This window comes from Malaya genurostris, chromosome 2, assembly GCF_030247185.1.
Source record: "Malaya genurostris strain Urasoe2022 chromosome 2, Malgen_1.1, whole genome shotgun sequence".
Taxonomy (NCBI): Eukaryota; Metazoa; Arthropoda; class Insecta; order Diptera; family Culicidae; genus Malaya; species Malaya genurostris.
The window spans coordinates 69,381,321-69,402,306 of record NC_080571.1 but is presented as its reverse complement, the minus strand read 5'-3'; the positions used below and the strand labels follow the sequence as shown (position 1 = coordinate 69,402,306).

The window sequence follows — 20,986 nt, the reverse complement described above, 5'->3', positions numbered from 1 at the left end:
AATTTTCTAAATCAAACACCGAAGTATTTCATAATTATTTGATCTTAACACATTTCACGCGTTTCTTTGAAGTGTAATGCGAAGCAGTGCTGTAGTTGTTCAAATTTCATTGGTTAGTCGCTGACTTTATAGATGGGGCGCCTAGATTTCCATGGTACAGGGGCGCATTGCAATTGACTGAAGATATATTTCTATAACGGGGTTTGTTGTTTCTTCATCTTCGTATTTTTGTATACAACAGTTGAATAGTTCTAGCATCAGAATTATTTGATGCGAGCGGAGCACCGTATTTTACTCAAAAGCTCCATTTTAACTCTTTTTTAAGTTTCCTGAAGCTCTATAATTGCCACACAAATCAACTATGAAGACTCATTTGCAACAGACATAATGTGTTATCATAATCTGAATGTTTCTATGTACCCAAGTGTCAATATTTATTTTTGGATTTATTATTCTTCCAAATAATTGTGTGATTGTGAGATAGAGTGCAAAATCTACTTTTTCAAAACTGAGTTTTGTTATATATCCAGGATTTTGATTGTATTGAAAACATCTTGCTGTGAAAGTTGCGAAATATTCTATTAAATCTTGTGATTTTACATCTCATAAGATGAACATAAATGGAGTGTCGTATTTCACACGAATTTATATTCAAGAACATGGAAAATTGTGTGATTTGAAAATTACACGGGCACTTGGTAGCCGAGTGTACATTACACTCGGAACTTGTAAAATTCGGTACAAATTTAAAATTGCGTCATTGGACAAGTTAAGTATACTTAACTTGTCCAATGACGCAATATAAAATTCGGCTACTAAGTGCCGATGTAACAGTTCGGCTGAAAAGTTCGTATCGTTTAATAGAAACACACATTTTTTTGCCAAAATTCGTTTTTATTATTCAACATAATTGCCATCAGAGGCGATACAGCGATTATAGCGATCTTCCAACTTTTCGATACCATTTTTGTAGTACGATTTGTCCTTTGCCTCAAAATAGGCCTCAGTTTCAGCGATTACCTCTTCTTTGCTTCTAAATTTTTTACCAGCGAGCATTCTCTTGAGGTCTGAGAACAGGAAAAAGTCACTGGGGGCCAAATCTGGAGAATACGGTGGATGAGGGAGCAATTCGAAGCCCAATTCGTTCCATTTCAGCATGGTTTTCATCGACTTGTGACACTACCAAAATACAGACGCCATAACCTTACCGGCCGATTGTTGAGTATTTCCACGTTTTGGGTTCGGTTCATCGCGTGCAGTCCACTCAGCTGACTGTCGATTGGACTCCGGAGTGAAGTGATGGAGCCATGTTTCGTCCATTGTTATATATCGACGAAAAAAATCAGTTTTATCTCGATTTAACAGCTCCAAACACTGCTCAGAATCATCAATTCGTTGTTGTTTTTGATCGATTGTGAGCTCACGCGGCACCCATTTTGCACAAAGCTTTCTCATATCCAAATATTCGTGAATAATATGTCCAACACGTTCCTTTGATATCTTTGGGATGTCAGCTATCTCGATCAACTTCACTTTACGGTAATTGAAAATCATGTTGTGGATTTTTTTACGTTTTCATCGGTAACAGCCTCTTTTGGACGGCCACTGCGTTCATCGTCTTCGGTGCTCATATGACCAGTACGAAATTTTGCAAACTACTTACGAATTGTTGCTTCGCCCGGTGCAGAGTCTGGATAACACTCATCAAGCCATTTTTTGGTATCGACGGCACTTTTTTCATCAAAAAGTAGTGTTTCATCAACACACGAAATTCCTTTTTGCCTTTCTCATATAGAAAGGTTATGTAATCACTGTGAAAACCGACTTTTGAACCGAGGCCCGGAGGGCCGAGTGTCATATACCATTCGACTCAGTTCGTCGAGTACGCAAAATGTCTGTGTGTATGTATGTGTGTGTGTGTATGTAACGTTTTTTTGCACTAACTTTTCTCGGAGATGGCTGAACCGATTTTCACAAACTTAGATTCAAATGAAAGGTCTTGTGGTCCCATACAAAATTCCTGAATATTATTTGAATCCGTCTTCCGGTTCGGGAATTATGGGGTAAAATTTGCAATAAATTGTGAAAATAAGTGCACTAACTTTTCTCAGAGATGGATGAACCGATTTTCACAAACTTGAGTTCAAATGAAAGATCTTGTAGTCCCATACAAAATTCCTGAATATTGTTTGGATCCGACTTCCGGTTCCGGAGATATGGGGTACAATGTGCAAAAAAATGAAAATATGTTTTCTAGCTTTTCTCATAGATGGCGCTACCGATTTTCATAAACTTAGGTTCAAATGAAAGGTCCTGTGGTCCCATACGTAATTCGTGAATTTCATCTGGATCCGACTTCCGGATCCGGAAATATAGGGTAAAGTGTGTTAAAAATTGTATACCATCACTGAAAAGGACGAAAAACCGTAAAAAGTTTAGTAAATCGACCTCAAATCTTCTCCAATTAATAGTTTTTTTATCAGCAGACGGTCAAACAAACCGATTTCGGTTATTGGTTTTAGGAATCGAAGAAAATTATTTTGAAGAATACCACAGTATTATATATGATAGTATGATTGATATGAGAAAGGCATCATTACACCACTAGGTGGATTAAAACAGGTTTTTTTCATTTTTTTTCACAATAACAAAAGTAGCTTCACTAAAAATGCAATATCTCACAAACTAATAATCAGACAGCTGTCAAATTTATACACGTATCTTTTGAAGGTGGGTACTAACTGAAAATGGTATGGATTTAATTCTAGTGGCGCCCTCTCATAGAAACGATACGAACTTTTCAGCCGATCTGTTATGGATTTATATGTATCAATTATTTACTATGTAAATATGAGCATCTGTGGTTCAATCTATTAAATGGCGTGCTTGTAGTCTAATGTTTCACGGTTCAAGTCCGCGCTGTTTCTATCGATCTTTTGTTTTTTATCCCGATTTGATTTCGATCCATGTAATTTTCAAATCACACAATTTTCCATGTTCTTGAATATAAATACGTATGAAGTGTACGACGCTCCATTTCTATGCATCTTATGAGACGTAAAATCACAAGATTTTTTCGAGCTGTGTAAGCAAATTGGGTAATCGATAAACACGAATATGACATATTCAGAAGAAAATGCTTATTTTAGCGCTTAGTGGATAGCTTTTGAAGAAAATAAATTCCATTTATTTCCACAACATTAAAAATTTCTTAACATTTGCCACTGATGTCATGAAATAGTAACAGACATAGATGCTAGTAGTGGGAGGAAAGTGCGGTGCTATATCTGTTGTACTAATACAGGTGAATCATTTTACATCTTACAAGATAACTCATTTTTCTATGTTACATATAAATAAATAATAACTTGGAATATTTATATATTTACATATATTCTTACACTTTCAGCTACATATTTCCCAATTTTGGACTTGGAATGAAAACCTTATCTAATTTTACCTACTGGAACTCTTTTTGAATTCTGATGGTTGGGTTAAAGTAGTAAGTGATTTTTGTTTCAATTATAGAGGCTTTAACATCTTAGGTCATTCGCATCTTTGGACCAGAAAATCTTTCTGACCCTATGTGCGGGGGGTTGGGAATCGAACCCAGGCGGGTTGCGTGAGAGGCATCGACTATCCCATCACGCTATACCCGTCCCCAAGTAAGTGATTGTTTTTTTCAACAGTTTTTCTTTTTATCAAAAACTGTTTGAATTGATTGCTCCGAATATCCACTGAGCTTCCCAATATCGAGAATGAATTATTTCTCGTTTCTTACCGCATTTTCTCCATGGGCAAGTTTAAGCATTCAATGAATCATATGAGAAAAAACTGACATTTTAAGCTAATGAGAATGATTAGAAGTATAACGTATAATATTTTCTGTATTGGTTGGCTTTCTATATATTAAAAAGGATAGGTTTCCCGTATTCCTTTTATTTAATGCTTTTGTGAGTGTTATCGAAAGGTGAACTACCTCACTATGTATTGAGTCGGTATTCAATTAAAATAAAAATCTCACAAAGTCTTATCTCAGATGCATATAATAAATAGAAAAATACTAATGGAATCGCCAACAGTTGAATTCATGTGGTAATTAATTCTACTATACCGATCTTCACTAAACAAGGCCGAGTTTGAAGAAAAGATGTCAGTATTCAAAAAAATTCACCTTGTTCAAAATTATTGAACTTCATCATTTCTAGCTCAAAACTTCATTATTGTCCAATTTTTCAATAGAATCAATTTGAAACTATAACAAAAGCTGTTGATGAAGATTACAGACAGTTATAAATGCTAGTATATTTTATGTTTGAATATAATAAATGTTATAAAAATTGTTGTTAAGGCAGCACTGCTCAAAGCTGACTTATTCATTGCTTCCTTCCGAGAATCTATTTATATACACGGAACGACCGAAATCAGCATTTTCGCGAAAAATTTAGTTGATTTGCTGATTTTAGTTAGTTATTTTTTGAGACAACTAAAAAAATCTTACTTTTGCTGATTAAAATTTTTTATTCTCATTCCCTTAATAATAATAAAATATTTGTTGAAATGACTATTTTTTTTAGTTGAATTCACAAATTAAACGTGCTGTCATTTCTTAGCTAAGGCACATTTCATTTCCATTCAACTAATTTTTTAGTTGAATTAAAGAAATATAATGTTGTTTTCAACCAATATGAATGGTTGAATTGGCTTCTGCAATCTGCAGCTATATGGCGCCCTGTCACCGAAACGGTAACACCGTAATGACTACTAGCCACTAGATGGCACACTACTGCCGAAAAAATTTCAGACGCGGTTGTCTTTTCTATATTGGCAGGTATAAATACGATGTTGTATTGGAGAAAAAGACATAAGCGAAACATAAACTTCTTTTTGAACATTTTTCTTCTAAATCGCTGTTTTCTTTATTCGACTTCGCGAAATCGACTCTCTCACTGAAAATTTTGAGCACTCGGAAAATAAAAATCGAATACAAGTAGTACATCGAACGGCGTGGCCCGGAAGTTTGGAAGATACAAAAAACATCATTTGACATGTACAATTAGAGTGCAACATTCGAAACTCAATTCACTGTTCCGCGTAAAAACATTATTACGCACAATCGCTTCAAATGCGCACAAATTCTGAATAAATACACTTTCCACTAACAGTTCACGTCATTTTTACATACCGGTTTAGAAATTTATATATGGATATATCGTAACACATGCGTAAAACATCTAAACAATTTGCAAGCAGTTTCAACAAGACTGTCCCTTTTAGCTTTTTATTGGATTGTTTTGTTTTGACACTTCTCATGAATTTTGTGGCTAATAAACTGGTGATAGATAAATAGAAACAAATTTTCTGATTTTAAAAACAAAATTAGTTGTCAATTAGAATTTCGTGTTGGATTGAGATATTGCTGGTTTGTGTCCATAATATTCGCCAACTAAACACATTCTCTAAAAATAAGAGTTTTTTTCAGCAAATAAATTCTCAATTTTAACTAATTTTATAGTTATTTTGGAAATTTTGTTGTTAAAATCAACTAATTCAAAAACAGTAATACGAATTAGGCGCAGAGCTAATTTCGGTCGTTCCGTGTAACTCAAAAATAAAAAATTTGCGCTCCATGCATGCTTTCGAAAGCTTTGCAGTATTAGGTAAACAAAATTCGTTTTGCACCCTGATATCAATCCTAAGGCACTCCTTACATATGTTTTTTATTTAGCTTGAAAATAAATAATGATTCGCGCCCTCAGTAGAATTATATAAAGTGTGGGAACGGGTATAGTGTGATGGGTAAGTCGATGCCTTTCACGCAGCCCGCCTGGGTTCCATTCCCAAACCCGCACATAGGGTCAGAAAGTTTTTCTTACCCGAAGAGGTAAATGACCTTAAGGTTAAAACCTCTATAATCCAAACAAAACAAACAATATAAAGTGTTTGAAAATTTATCCACCATTGGCCCTGGAATTAATTTTAAGGGCGCCCTTATCAACTCTCCTACCGTGATTCGGCGCGCTTGAATCATTCCTAGGGCGCTCTTCCAAATCAGGCTTTCAAGATTTTTTGTTTGAAAATAGATAATGATTCGCGCCCTCAGCAGAATCATTTAATGTATTTAAAAATACTTCCACCCTGCACCCTAGAATTATTGATATGGGAGCCCTTTTTAATTCTCTTACCGCGATTCTGCGCCCTGGAATCATACCTAACGCGCTCTTTCAAATTATCCTTACAAGATGTTATTTATTTAGCATGAAAATAAATAATGATTCGCATCCTCAGTGAATTAATTTGATAAACCTCATCATATGTTCACCATGTGCCCTAGGAGCAATTATATGGGCGCCCTTTTTTATTTATCCTACCGTGATTTCTCGCCCTGGAATCAATCCTAAGGCGCCCTTTCTAATTATCCTTACAAGATGTTATGGTTTTGCACCCTTCGTGGTTACTTAAATCAGTCATTATCAAAATTTCCAAATACAAATTTTCTCGATTCCTGAGAAGTTGAAGTTTTATGAACTGGTTAGTCACTGACTAACTGTGACTAACCGCAACTACAGCACTGATGCGAAGTTTCTATTAACTAAATTTCCTTTTCTAATGCTAATTTTTCACCCCACAGGTCCTCGTCGCTTGTTTTTTGCGACCGTTCAAAATGGCGGCTAGTTCGAAACGGCCCCCGTGCTCTCACGAAGATGTGAACTCCATATTTCTCAACTCGGAGACGGTACTGTTCCTGCATCAGATTTTCCTGAAAGGATTGACCTCCAGGCTCGAATCGTGGCCGACGTTGGTGCTTGGTAAGACAATAAGCAATCTGAATGAATATCTTTCCCATGGTTTCACTCTGTATCCTAGCGGTCTCTTCCCTAACGTTCGGACTAGACTAGTGTGGCTCATCTCATCGCATACATCATTGTCAAATAAAATTAGCTTTAATTTCTACCTACATTTCTAGGTGATTTGTTCGACATGCTACTGCCCATGTTGAGCATCTATCAGGAGTACGTTCGTAATCATCATTACAGCCTACAGGTGTTGACCGAGTGCAAAAGCAATTCGAATTTTGCGACGGTACTGAAACGGCTCGAGGCGAAACCAACCTGCCAGGGTCGAAGTTTGGAGACCTTCCTGACGTATCCGATGCATCAGGTTCCACGGTACATCATCACACTGCACGAGCTGTTGGCCCACACCCCACACGACCACGTGGAACGCAAGAGTTTGCAGAATGCGCGCCAACAGTTGGAGGACCTTTCGCGCCAAATGCACGACGAAGTTTCCGAGACGGAAAACCTACGGAAAAATCTGGCCGTAGAGCGCATGATCGTCGAGGGGTGTGACATTTTGCTCGACGTGAACCAAGTTTTTGTCCGGCAGGGTGAGCTTTTCGTTTCGTTCGGGAGCTTTTATAGCATCGGAACGACGGGAGGGCTGTGGATAACGAATAAAGCTGATTATGGTTTCACTTGTTAACTTTACTTTTCCTTTCTGTTTTTTTTACCGCAGGAAGTTTAGTCCAAGTGCCACCAGGTAGGGGAAGGATCCGAAGTCGGTTGGCTTCGTTCAAAAGCGAACGCGATGCGGTGCGACAGTGTTTTCTCTTCTCGAATCATATGATAATCGCAACCAGGTAGGAGCTTTTCTTCGTTATAATTTGGAATCTACAGCTTTTTTTCTACTTACAATGGTCATTCATATTCATCCATTTTTCAGAACCTCCGGCGGACGTTTGCACCTGCTGCCGGATGTGGGTAAAATTCCGCTGGCGGATGCTACCCTGGTTGAGGATCCAAGTGAGGTACAGCACGACGACGAGGAAGCGTCCGTCTGTTCGGCGTCGACTCGGGGCAGCACGTTAAGTGTTTCCGAATCGGTGAATGCCGGGAATCGAGATTTCAAAATAATCGTTGAAACGAAGTCGGGCGCTCGACACGGTATTCATCTGATAGCACCCACCATTCAGGATAAAGAGGCTTGGATCAGTGATATATCACAATGTTTGGACAACATCCACATGCACTCGCTACTGTCTCCCGGAATTGGAGGATCGTCAGGAGGTAATCAGTTCATAGTTCATACGTGGTCAACGTCGTGTATTTTCACCGTGTCCTCTCTCTCTCTCTTTCTTTCTTTCTTTGATTGTTTCGGTGTTTTCTGTGTTCTGCCTTAATTTTCTGGGTGAAAAGGATCCATATTTGCAGGGCACCAAGCTCTACGTGCCGATCCAAGATTGTTCAAGGACGATGTTGACATTCGTTTTTCGCGAACGTTGAATTCCTGTAAATTACCTCAAGTTCGCTATGCAACTCCGGAGCGATTACTGCAACGGTTGACTGATTTACGGTTCCTATCGATCGATTTTCTGAACACATTTCTGCTCACGTACCGAGTGTTCACCGATGGAGAAACGGTACTGAATGCCCTCAAAAGTGTGTTCTATGATCCGCCGGTGGAGCCCCCGTGCGATTGTGATCACCAGACGGATTTCCTTGAGCTACCGTATCAGGATGGGCGTGCATCTCCCCGGAGGACCTCGGGAGCCAGTTCCGTGTCAGGTGAGGAATATACTGATAACTAAGTTCTGTTTTGAAAATGAAGTTATATGTAGTGCGGTACTAGTGTAGTCACAATAATATCAATCGGTACTCTAGAAAATGTTTAGCAACTGTTCAGAGAACTTTAGAGCAATTGCAGGAATGTATGAGGATGAAAGTTTGTATATAATTTTCAGATAGAAAACCATTTGTTTTGCGTGGATTCAACTCAAAACTGATTGCAAAATAGGCCGAATGTATTTATGGCAGACAAATTGTTATAACTAGGAAACTATCGTTTGTACAAAAATGGAGTCTCAGAAGAAGTTTTGGAAATTCACTATGAAAAAATACAATGAAGATTTTTTTTGGATATGTTTTTTTTTAATGTGGAAATCATAGCTAAAGGAATTTGCAAACATTTGCAAAATTTCAGCATCGTTTAAAAATTTGTTAACACAAGAAAACGATTCTGCCGATCAAAATATGGATTTGCTCATAAAGATTTTTTTTCCTAGAAGTAGCTTAAAATTTAGTTTCTTGTTGAATGATTTTGTTTTTCGTCAAATGCTTGTAGCTCGAGAACTGTTTACTTAACAAAAAATGATTAGACATCGATAGAATACTTAAAAGTCATGTACACAGTAAAAAAAGTGTGCATTATCTGGACCTAGAAGATTAACCACATATCAATATGCAAATAGTGTCTTTTATTTGTTGAATTGTGCAGTTTTAACAAGTTGAGATCATTGTACTGCCTTTCTCATATAGAAAGTCTATGCAATCACTTGAAAAATCGACTTATAAAAATTAGCTCAGATGGCTAAGCGACATATTCCATTCGTTTCAGTTCGTCGAGTTGAAAGGGTTCAGCCGTTTTTCACAAACTTAGGCTAAAATGAATGGTTGCTATTCTATTTCACCCGGATCCAACATTCGGTTCCGGAAATACAGGGCAGCTGTATGCTGGCTCAAATGTTAGCTTGTGTAGCGGCTACTGTTTTCAATTATATTTTTCAACTTTTTTGCCGTTCTCTATAGAATTGTATAAATTCTCTATAGAAAGTATTAGAATCGCTTGAAAAACCGACTTTCGAACGGAGCCTCGGAGACCCAGAGTGTTTTATTAAGAAGCCTCATTTATGAGTGTGTTCTACGCATTCTCCACAAACATTACTTATGCTGTGGGATTCACCGATTGTACGATGAAGAAAACACGGATGAAGAAAGTGCAGTTCATTCTTCTCTATACGATTTGAACAGGTTGCCTATATGCAGAATCATCTCAGTGAAGATGATTTGAACAGGTTGCCTATATGCAGAATCATTTTAGTGAAGTGATCGGGTAGTGGACACAACACCACAAACACCCTCCGAAATAAAAGTCGTTTTAAACAGTGAAAACTGCGCGAGTGGAAGCTATAGAAGTGGTTTCAGTGTTTTTAAAGGGTTGTCGCACCCTATAATGATGCAATGAGTGCATTTTAGTGGCTGGAAACAGCATATTTTAAAGTGCCGATCAGCCAAATTGATGGCTGCTGATCTTTTTTTCGCCATGGTCGCTTCGATCATCGCGTCTTCGCAAGCCAGTGTTTGTGTTTTTATTATATTGCCGGTCAAACATCGGTATATAGGATTCCATTAGCCCTTTGGCTAGTATACAGGTTTGATATGAACTCATACCATTCAGGTAAGTTTATTCTTCCTATGTGTGTCACTGAGGAAAAATAAATGTTTTTGCACTCTATCTTCACATTACATTCGGTGCCTTTGGGCACTCAGGTATGTGACAGATGCAAAATACACACCAATCGGTTGCCTTTCAATCGCAACTGGTGGTGTAAAACTATTTGTACTGGTCAATACCGGTAAGATAGTAAAGTTTCAAACTTTTTTGTTTGGGCACTCGCTATATGTGTAAATAGCATTCTGGCTCATCTCCACACGATCTGTCGCTGTGTGATCGTTGGATTTAAATTATATCCCTTTACTACTTGGCGCCATGCAGGGAATCTGCGCGGTAAGCCAGCGCTAGCTGTTCTATATAGATACAGGAGTGTTAAATTGTACACCGCGGTGTGGACGGTTTGGGAACTGCTCGCGAACAGTGCTGCTCAAATTGATGTCCTGGTCGCTTCCTTTTTCCCTTGGCTGTGGAGACAGTGCACTGGATGCAAATCAGATGTCATTTTTGCACTTTGACCTCTGTGGTATTTATTGTTCTGTTGGTTTATAACAGCTTTTGGGGGGGCTGCTCTGGGGTTTTCAGTTGGGCTGCGGGTTTGCCGAGCATGTCTCGAACGTTTGCACCACTGTGTGTACAATTTATTACTCCGATTTAACACTTCAAGTGTATCTTCGGTCGGTGTGTGTAGATTTGGACAGTTTGTCACACTCGTCCATACGAAGCATTTATATTTACTTGTGAATATAATTGCGTACAAATTCTCTGCCATAGAATTTGGGATTACCTAATTAGGATTAAAGTATTAGTGAGTATCCAACTCTGTTCTTTTGGAACGCACTTTCGGCTTTCTTTTACTTTGGATCGCACTAGCGAAAGGTTGAGTATTTCCTCGCGCGCTTTCACGCTTTAAATTCGTATCGCTTTTTTCTCTTTTATTTTTCGGAAAATGGATACAAAATACATCCAATCATCTGACTGCTCTCATTCCGAACCGTCTGATGGCCAGAAACCTGGGAGTTCCGTCACAAAGTGTCGGAACGACCAGAATATGGAAGTCAGAGGGAATGGATTCGAGAGTAGTCAGACTGCGATGGATGTTCAACCCGGTCCTTCGCCTTCCACCGTTGAAACAGAAGGCGAAGACAAAGGTAAAAACTTTGAGCGAAATCTAAAAAAGAAGATTCGCAAAAGACAAGCTCTCGGAAAGGCGGCTTCTGCTTCTAGAGGCCACTTGTCCGAACAAACTGAGCGCTTTCAGGTCCGGATGTTGAACGGTATGTTCACTGAGGACCTGAAAGCCCATTTATTAAGAGACTTGAACAAATGTCTCTTCACAACGCCGTCTACGGAGTTTATACCAAGCTTCAAAGGCTGTGGACTTAGGTACGGCATCGTCTGATTCTCTCCGGAGAATGAGATGAGCAGTGCCTGGCTCAAGCAGAAGCTTGGTTTGATAAACCAGCAGGCTGGCGATAGTAAGTTCATTATTGAACCCTACAGTCTACATCAAAATCGGGTTTGCCTTCCTATTCCTTGGGATACTGAGGAAGGGTTGGCTGTATCCGATGTTCTGATGAGATTAGATCTGCAAAATCCGGGGATTTTGTTGAATCGGTGGATGTTACTCAAGGCGGGTCCGGTTACTGTGGGAAAACGCATGTTTTTCTGCAGTATCGACGATGACTCAATGAGCCTTCTAGAGAAAACAAAATTCCGTCTGAACTATGGTTTTCAGAAAATCTATGTACGTATCGTTCATCAGAAAAACGTACATAGTAACAAACCTGAATAGGCTTTAAGAGCAGACTGTTCGGGACCTCGCAAAGGTTCAGAATTTACTTCTGCTTTCACTAAATGTGATCCCCAGCAGATTGTTCAGCATCCCTCAGGGGTGCAGAATTTACTTCTGCTTTCTATGTTTTTTGTGTCGTCAATTTCCCCCATTCTCCTAGTCCAAACCTTACCATTTCCCTTCGATCCCTCCCTCTAACACATCGGGAAAATGATGAAAACAAATAATATGGATGGCAAGGCACAAATCTCCAAATATCAAGGGGAACGTGCCATTCGAGCCAATTTGTTCTGATTCCTGATGATACTCGACTTTAAGCCAATGAGCTGTGAGAAAAACGGAGTATGATGGAAAATGACTAAAGACTGTCCCAGAAGGTATGGACGCACTTTAATTTCGCTGTAAAGAATTAACAAGTGCTAGATATTCAAATTTTATTCGATATACTGATAATATTAGACTACATCAACAGAATATTATTTTCAACATTTGCTACTTAGCCATTGTAGACTAGCTGGCGCACCTTCTTGCGAACGTTTCTCATTAAATTCTGTACGGAATTTCTTGGCGACAAGTTTTGACACCTTTTTTCAATCCTTTTCGAACTGTTGAATGGTTTCGGCTGCCGAGACATGTTTCCTAAGATATGCCTTCGTTAATGCCCAAAATTCCTCAATTGGTTATGGTCAATTTGGTGGATTCATTTTTTTTGGGACGAAAGTGATATTTTTGATAGTATACCATTCTACCGTTGATTTCGAGTAGTGGCAAGAAGCAAGATCTGGCCAGAAGATAAGAGGATCCTTGTGGCTTCGAATCATGGGTAGAAGTCGTTTTTGTAAACATTCCTTGATGTATATTTCGCTGTTCATTGAAGCAGTGGTGATGAAGGGTTTCGAAATCTTACCGCAGCTACAAATTACTTGCCAGACCATAGCTTTCTTACCAATTTTTTCGACTTCAATCGATGTCTCGGACTGTTTTACACTTGCCCTTCTCGCACCGTAATCGAGTTTCACGTAGGTTTCGTCGTCCATGATTTTGCAGTTCATATTTCCAGCAAGTATCGTATTGTACAGCTTTCGAACCCTCGGCCTGATCGATGCTTCTTGTTTCGGACTACGTTTTGGTTGTTTCGGCTTCTTATAGGTTCGAAATTCCAACGTTCTTTAGCACGAAGAACATTTGACTTCGAAGTGCCCACTTTTTTGGCCAAACGCCTTCAGTTATCCGCCGTTTATCCAAATGAGGGTTAGCAGCACCTTTTTTTCGACCCGTTTTCAGTTTATCCTCAAAGGTGTTATCCTCACCGAACTTCCTGATTGCATTTCGCACGGCTTTTTCACTAACTGGTTCCATTTTTTCTATCTTTCTGAGTGACAGTCCGCGTTTTGTGCACCATTTGTACACAAGTTTTCGACGTTGTTCTTCTGAAAGTCCACGCATTTCGAAACAAACCATTGAAAACGAATAAATAACTGCACAGGTGATCAGAGAAGAGTGTAAGCAAGAGGACCCAGCCATAAAAATTGACAGTATCTGAACCATTGCGAAATGGCAGCGATATTTGGTTGCGTCCCTACTTTCTGGGACAGTCTTTATATGCATTCAAATGGGATTGATGGACAATTGAAAATAACAACAGTATTTGAATATTATTATTTTGCAGATCAATTGACGTTTAATCAACGAATTTCGACAAAATTAGTAACAATGGCTGCGCGTTGTCTCTAAGAAGCAATAAAGCAGAAAAAGTAATTTGACAATTGTCCAATACTGCTGTTATAGGACGCGTAAACTCAATTCGTCTGAATAATGACGCGATTATAACAGAAATTAGGATATCGAATAATCAATCGTTTATCCGAGTAATGGAATAGTAATAATCGATTATTTTAAAAATTATATTCGATTATTGAATAATGGAATAACTCGAAAAATTCGACAAATCTAGATTAAAAGTCTAAGACCTTTTATAATCCACATAGTGGTGTGATGATACCTTTCTCATATTATTTATATTTTCAAATATATCACTAGAAGATTCTGCGAAGAATTTTTTTTTTCATATTTGAATAATATAAGAAACTTTCTTTGGGTATAAACTAATATAACCTTTTTAATTTGTAAACAGTTATGTTAAGTTAATAAGAATTTTCCTTTATTTTTCATCGTCGCACTAAATGTTTAAATACACTTTGTTTTTGTTTCAATTATAGAGGTTTTAACACCTTAAGGTCATTCACCTCTTCGGACAAGAAAATCTTTCTGACCCTATGTGCGGGGTTGGGAATCGAACCCAGGTGGGTTGCGTGAGAGGCATCGACTATCCCATCACGCTATACCCTTCCTCTTTAAACACACTTAACCCTATAGTTCTAGAACCGGAAGTCGAACACGGATGAAATTAATCAGCAACCAATGAGACTAAAAGAACTTTTATTTGAACCTAAGCTTGTGAGAATCGATCAAATCATCTCTGAGAAAATTGAGTGAGTCTCGTTTTAGACTTTTTGGCCACTATTTCCGGTACTTCTGGAACCGGGAACTTGGAACCAGTATATCCGAAGTCAGTTCGTGTAGTAAGTTACTAACGTAGCCTACAAATTGTATTAGTTTTGAGCCAAATCTATAAAAAAAATACCCTTTTTTGCATCGTCGCTCTAAATGACGGTGTGCAATTTTAAATACACTTTGCCCTACACAGAAAAAAAAAATTAATTTCACAGAAGATGCAAATCCGCACATGACTCAATTCATAAGAACGTAATTTGTAGAATGGATGAATTTTACAAAAATGATTTAAATATGTTTCAAATATATAACGCATTTCAATCAGTAATGTAAATTGTCATGTTTCAGTACGTAAAAATATGTCAGGATGCATTAAATATTTGTCACATCTACTGTAAAAATGACACTTTGGACGCTCGTATATGTCGGTTCTCGAAGACCTAAATTGTTCAGGATTTTTTCTAGGTGTGTGTAGTGACATTCCCCAGCTCGGTGAACTGTGGCGAATGATATATAATACTTAGCCCATCGGACCAATTTTCACTAGTCAATTTTTCATTTTATTGTATAAACTTTCTATATGAGAAAGGCAAAATAAGTGTACTTTTATATAAATGCATCGTTATAATAATTTTTTAATAACACTAACGAGTAGCAATTGAATTGTATAAAAAATTTACAAAGTTACATATTTTTCACCTGAAAAATATAGATTTAAATGTTGCAACCCTGCACGCTATACGAAATTGAACAAAGCACGAACGGAGCAAAACCGCACGTACCAATGCGTACCAGTTTTGCATCGTTTATTTGCTTCTTAGTTTGTGAAAATCGGTGGATAAATTTCTGAGAGAATCGAGTGCGTATTTTTTCATAAATTTGTACCTATTTCCTTGTAAATTCAGGAAAATTGTATGAGGCCATAAGACATTTCCTTTGAATCTTAGTTTGTGAAAATCGGTTACGCCATCTCTGAGAAACGTGTGTGACTATTTTTTTCCTCTTTATGGTGCATATCCGGAGCCGAAAAAATTTAATAGAAGTCCATGGTACCATAAAACCTTTCATTTGAATATGAGTGAAAATCGTTTCAGCATTCTCTGAGAGAATTGAGTGACATTATTTGTCACATACACACATGCATACACACACATATATTTTGTGTTTCTAAATGAGAAATTGTAAGTATTGGGTCACAAAGTACATCTGTTAATCGACTGACCCACAGAAGCACACATCAGCTTGGTTGGTAAAAGATGCATTCAAATTCTAGCAGAATGCAAGTTGCAGTCGAAACCAATAAAATTCATGCTAATCCAAAATGAAATTTTGGGTCATTTGATGAATTAGGCCTTTATGAATTACATCGTATGAGGGATTGAGTCACTTGTGAAATTCAATTTTTTTCGGTGTAAGGTAAAGGCTAAGATGCCACTTTTACGAATATTCAACAAATGTGCCATACTAATTATGTTTCGCAGGTGTTTACTACGACGACAATTCATAAAAATGTATAACACCATTTAGTCGACTATTATCATCGCATTGTTTCCTGTGCAAATCAATGATTCAATTTCGATTATGCATGCATGTGAAAGAAAAACGACACATGGTAAATAAAAACTTTCAATTCAAGCTAAAAAGGCTTTAAGTTTATTGAAAGAATGCTGCAATGCAGTTAATTTTATACAAAACGGGAGTTGGTAGATTACTACCAGCAGCTAGAAAAAGAGCTTGCATGGCTTTCGGCCAATGCAGACGAGCTTTTGGAAAATCATGGGGACTCAAACCCAGATATATTCATTGGATCTACACAACTATTGTTAGACCAATTTTAGCATATGGATGTCTTGTATGGTGGCAGAAAGGAGAAGTCGCGACAGTTCAGTCAAAGCTAAATCATCTCCAAAGGATGGTCCTAATGGCGATGACAGGAGCATTCACGACAACTCCTACTGCTGCTCTAGAGGCGCTACTGTGCATTAAACCACTACATGTGTTCCTAAAACAAGAAGCATTATCTTGTGCATACCGTCTTAGGGTTACAGGGCTTTGGAACAGTAACCAATTAGAATATGCTACCAGTCACACTCGCTTGTGGTCTCAAATGGTTCCGTGGGATGAGTATTTACTCGCTTCTAGTGACCTAACTCTCACATGCAGTTTTCCTTTCAAAACATTCATTGTGAGCTATCTTCTTCGTGAAGAATGGTTGTCTGGTTTTCTGGAACGACAACTTGAAGAACACAGAGTTTGTTATACGGACGGTTCTCTGTTGAATGGTCGTGCTGGTGCTGGTGTCTACTGTCGTGAAATGAGGCTGGAGCAGTCTCATTCACTTGGTAGATACTGTACTGTGTTTCAAGCAGAAATCTACGCGATTCTGTGTGGAGTACAATCGGCACTTCAGCAGAGGATCTGTGGTAAGCGAATTTATTTTTGTTCCGACAGTCAGGCAGCCTTAAAAGCACTCAGTTCGAATGACTCACGGTCTAATCTAGTGATCGCATGTCGAACTCAAATCGAGGACCTCAGCATTTCAAATGCTGTTTACTTCTTATGGGTACCCGGCCATTCTGGTATTACTGAAAATGAATGGGCTGATGAGTTGGCTAGAGCTGGTGCAACGAATGATTTCGTTGGTCCTGAACCAGCTTTACCACTTTCAACTAGTTGGATAAAGCACAATATTCGTTCTTGGGCTGCATCCAAACATGCCAGCAACTGGCGTAGCTTGCAAACTTGCGCTCAGACAAAAGCATTTCTACCAGATTTAAATCTGAAAATGTCAAAGTGTCTACTGCATTTCTCCAAGCATCATTGCAGTATTCTGGTCAGAGCTCTGACTGGACATTGCAACTATTCAACGTGCTGAGTATTATTCGTGTGATTTGTGTGAATGCGATTATGGTACTTCATATCATCTGATATGTAACTGTCCCGCATTGACGCAGCTACGTATCCGGGTTTTTGGTTCTCCATACATGGTTGAGTCTGTGTATGCGGAGCTAAAATTGAAGGATATTCTCTCGTTTCTCACCCAATGTGGTAAGGAGCTATAGTCAGAAGGGTTCATCGTTCTTCCTGGAGTGAATGAATCCTTTCTGTATTCACCTTAAATAGGGTTTAGCAGATTGTTTGGCATCCTTTAAGGGGTACCGAATTTACTTCTGCTCGTACATACTGCGGATCGTTCTGCATTCTTCCGGGAGTGCAGAATGATGTCGCTTTTTTAAGATCTCTAAATCCTCTCGTGGGTTGGAGGTTTTATTAACAGCAGACTGTTCGGGACCTCGTAGAGGTTCAGAATTTACTTCTGCTTCCACTAAATGTGATCCTCAGCAGATTGTTCAGCATCCCTTAGGGGTGCAGAATTTACTTCTGCTTTTATGTGTTTTTGTGTCGTCAATTTTTCCCATCATCCTAGTCCAACTTTTACCATTTCCCTTCAATCCTTCCCTCTTATATATCGGGAAAATGATGCTGAAAACAAATTGATGGCAAGGCACAAATCTCCAAATATCAAGGGGAACGTGCCATTTGAGCCAATTTGTTCTGATTCCTGAAGAGTGTACTGTGTGTTTGTTTGTCCCCTGTAGTAAGTTAAAAAGCCAGGAAGGCTTATTTCCTTTGTCTCGGTTTAGTAAAGAAGCGATTTTTTTTGGAAAATTTCTAAACTATTGGTCGTAACTAATTTCCATGGGTTAGAAATTGGTCTCAAGATTTTTACGTTATTAGTAGCAGTGAAGACGTATCACTAGTGCTAGTTACTTGTGATTTGAAATGATTTCATTTTACAAACTTATTAGAAGCAAAAGTAACAGCTTTTTGATCTTCGAATTTGATCAATGACCCAACATAAGTTTCCGCACAGTAATTGCAAAACTGAAAAACCTGTTTTAATCCACCTAGTGGTGTAATGATGCCTTTCTCATATCAATCATACTATCATATATAATACTGTGGTATTCTTCAAAATAATTTTCTTCGATTCTTAAAAGAATAACCGAAATCGGTTTGTTTGACCGTCTACTGATAAAAACTATCAATTGGAAAACATTTGAGGTCGATTTAGAATTTTTTTTTTAAGGTTTTTCCCCATTTTCAGTGATAGTATACAATTTTTAACACACTTTACCCTATATTTCCGGATCCGGAAGTCGGATCCGCATGAAATTCAGGAATTACGTATGGGACCACAAGACCTTTCATTTGAATCTAAGTTTGTGAAAATCGGTCGCGCCATCTCTGAGAAAAGTTAGTGCACTTATTTTCACATTTTTTTGCACATTTTATTCCATAATTCCGGAACCAGAAGTCGGATCCGAATAATATTCAGGAATTTTGTATGGGACCACAAGGCCTTTCATTTGAATCAAAGTTTGTAAAAATCGGTTCAGTCATCTCCGAGAAAAGTTAGTGCAAAAAAACGTTACATACACACATACGCACACACACACACACACCCACACACACACACACACACACACACACACACACACACACACACACACACACAAACACACACACAAACACACACACACACATACACACACACACACATACACACACACACACACACACACACAGACATTTTGTGTACTCGACGAACTGAGTCGAATGGTATATGACACTCGCAGTGATTCCATAACCTTTCTATATGAGAAAGGCAAAAAATAGTTTGGCCAAGGAATTTTTTTTTCAAATAACTTTTTTTTCCTTAAAAGTGTCCAACTTTAATTTTTGACTGTACGTAGGAAACGTTGTCACCTATCTTGTAACAAAATTTCATCCAAATCAAAAATAATCTGGTTTGAAGATCGACTTTAAATTTTCAAAATCGATTATTCCAGTGTATGAGTCAATAAGGATTTTATTTCAATATTTTTAATTAAAACCGTGAATTACTTTGTAAAAACCGCTCATACAACACTTTTTTGTAAAGTTCGTCATTTTCTGACTACACCCAAACCTCCATTCACGTAATAATCGGAGGTTCGTAAATCGAATTAGAACGTAAAAAAAGTTTACGTTATTTGGAATTTTCAACGTAAAAAAAGTATTTTTGGAACGGGTTTGATGAGTAAATGTAGGAAGACGATGTTTGTGGTCGTTCCGAAATCCAAAATGGCGGATTTCGGCTATTTCTTTGAAAACTCTTACAATTTGTGTCGATATTGCTCGAGTTGCTCGAATACCTTCACAATATGCATATTTTCCGAACGGTTTTCATTAGTAGGCACTTACATCTTCGAATTTAGTAAGAAAAAGGCTAAACTACGAGTCAAATCAGTTTCAGATTATCAAGACCGTTGAACAAGTGCTATAAAGATGGCTATGCCATATTGGAATTCAGAACCACCTCAAACATCGCTTTCGACATTTACTCATAAAACCCATTATTGTAGCAGCTTTGAGAAATATTGTTAAAGGTTTTGATGAATATCAATATACCGGAAGTCGCCATCTTTTAATTCAAAACCACTTCAAACATCGTTTTCCGACATCTATTTATCAAAACCGTTCCGAAAATTCCCCGAAAATATACGAGGTCTGTTCAAAAAGTTCCCGGAATATTTTAATTACGCGCGTCTGGAGAGTCCGGTGGTCAAAAATTTTTTTTTATTGTGTTGGTACATATGTCCCTAATGTATGGTGAAATTTTCAGCTGTATTCATTGTTTACATTCTGTCTTGTAGAGGCTGGTGTAGACGTATTCTTTTGAGCTCGGCGATTTTTGTTAGTTTAAACAATGGAAGAATTGTAGAATTTGTATTAAATTTTGCATGAAAAATGAAATAAAGTGTAACCAAGTGTGCGAAATGTTACAGAGAGCCTACGGCGAGTCTGCTATGAAAAAACAAGTGTTTACGAGTGGTATAAGCGTTTCCAAGATGGCCGCGAAGACGTTGAAGACGACGAACGCTCCGGTCGACCCAGCACGTCAATAATCGATGAAAATGTGGGAAAAGTGGAAAAAATTATTATGGATGATCGCCGAATCACTATTGGAGAAGTTGCTGATGAAGTTGGCATATCAGTTGGCTCATGCCATCATATTTTTTCAAATGTTTTGGGCATGAAACGAGTGGCAGCAAAATTCGTTCCAAAACTGCTGTATTTTGATCAAAAAAACAAACGCGTTACCATCGCTTAGGAGCTGTTAAACGACGTCAACGACGATCCAAATTTACTTGAAAGAGTCATAACTGGTGATGAAACATGGGTGTACGGTTATGATGTCGAAACAAAAGCACAATCGTCCACGTGGAAGCACCCAACGTCACCAAGACAAAAATCGCCGAGCTCAAAAAAACACGTCTACACCAGCCGCTACAAGACAGAATGTAAACAATGAATACAGCTGAAAATTTTACCATACATTAGGGACATATGTACCAACACAATTAAAAAAAATTTTGACCACCGGACTCTCCAGACGCGCGC

The 20,986-nt window shown here is 38.1% G+C and overlaps 1 protein-coding gene across 6 annotated transcripts in view; it reads left to right on the top strand.

The window, feature by feature from the left end:
• Positions 1 to 20,986, top strand: part of LOC131430485 (ras-specific guanine nucleotide-releasing factor 2-like) — a 499,968-nt gene that overhangs the window by 128,904 nt on the left and 350,078 nt on the right. For 5 of the 6 annotated variants that reach the window (XM_058595512.1, XM_058595511.1, XM_058595507.1 and 2 more), the window contains 5 exons: positions 6,632 to 6,809; positions 6,968 to 7,390; positions 7,519 to 7,642; positions 7,726 to 8,069; positions 8,199 to 8,567. In XM_058595512.1, the coding sequence (XP_058451495.1) occupies positions 6,632 to 6,809; positions 6,968 to 7,390; positions 7,519 to 7,642; positions 7,726 to 8,069; positions 8,199 to 8,567 (1,438 nt within the window). The remainder of the gene's footprint in view (positions 1 to 6,631; positions 6,810 to 6,967; positions 7,391 to 7,518; positions 7,643 to 7,725; positions 8,070 to 8,198; positions 8,568 to 20,986) is intronic. The other variant, XM_058595510.1, reaches the window with a different exon arrangement.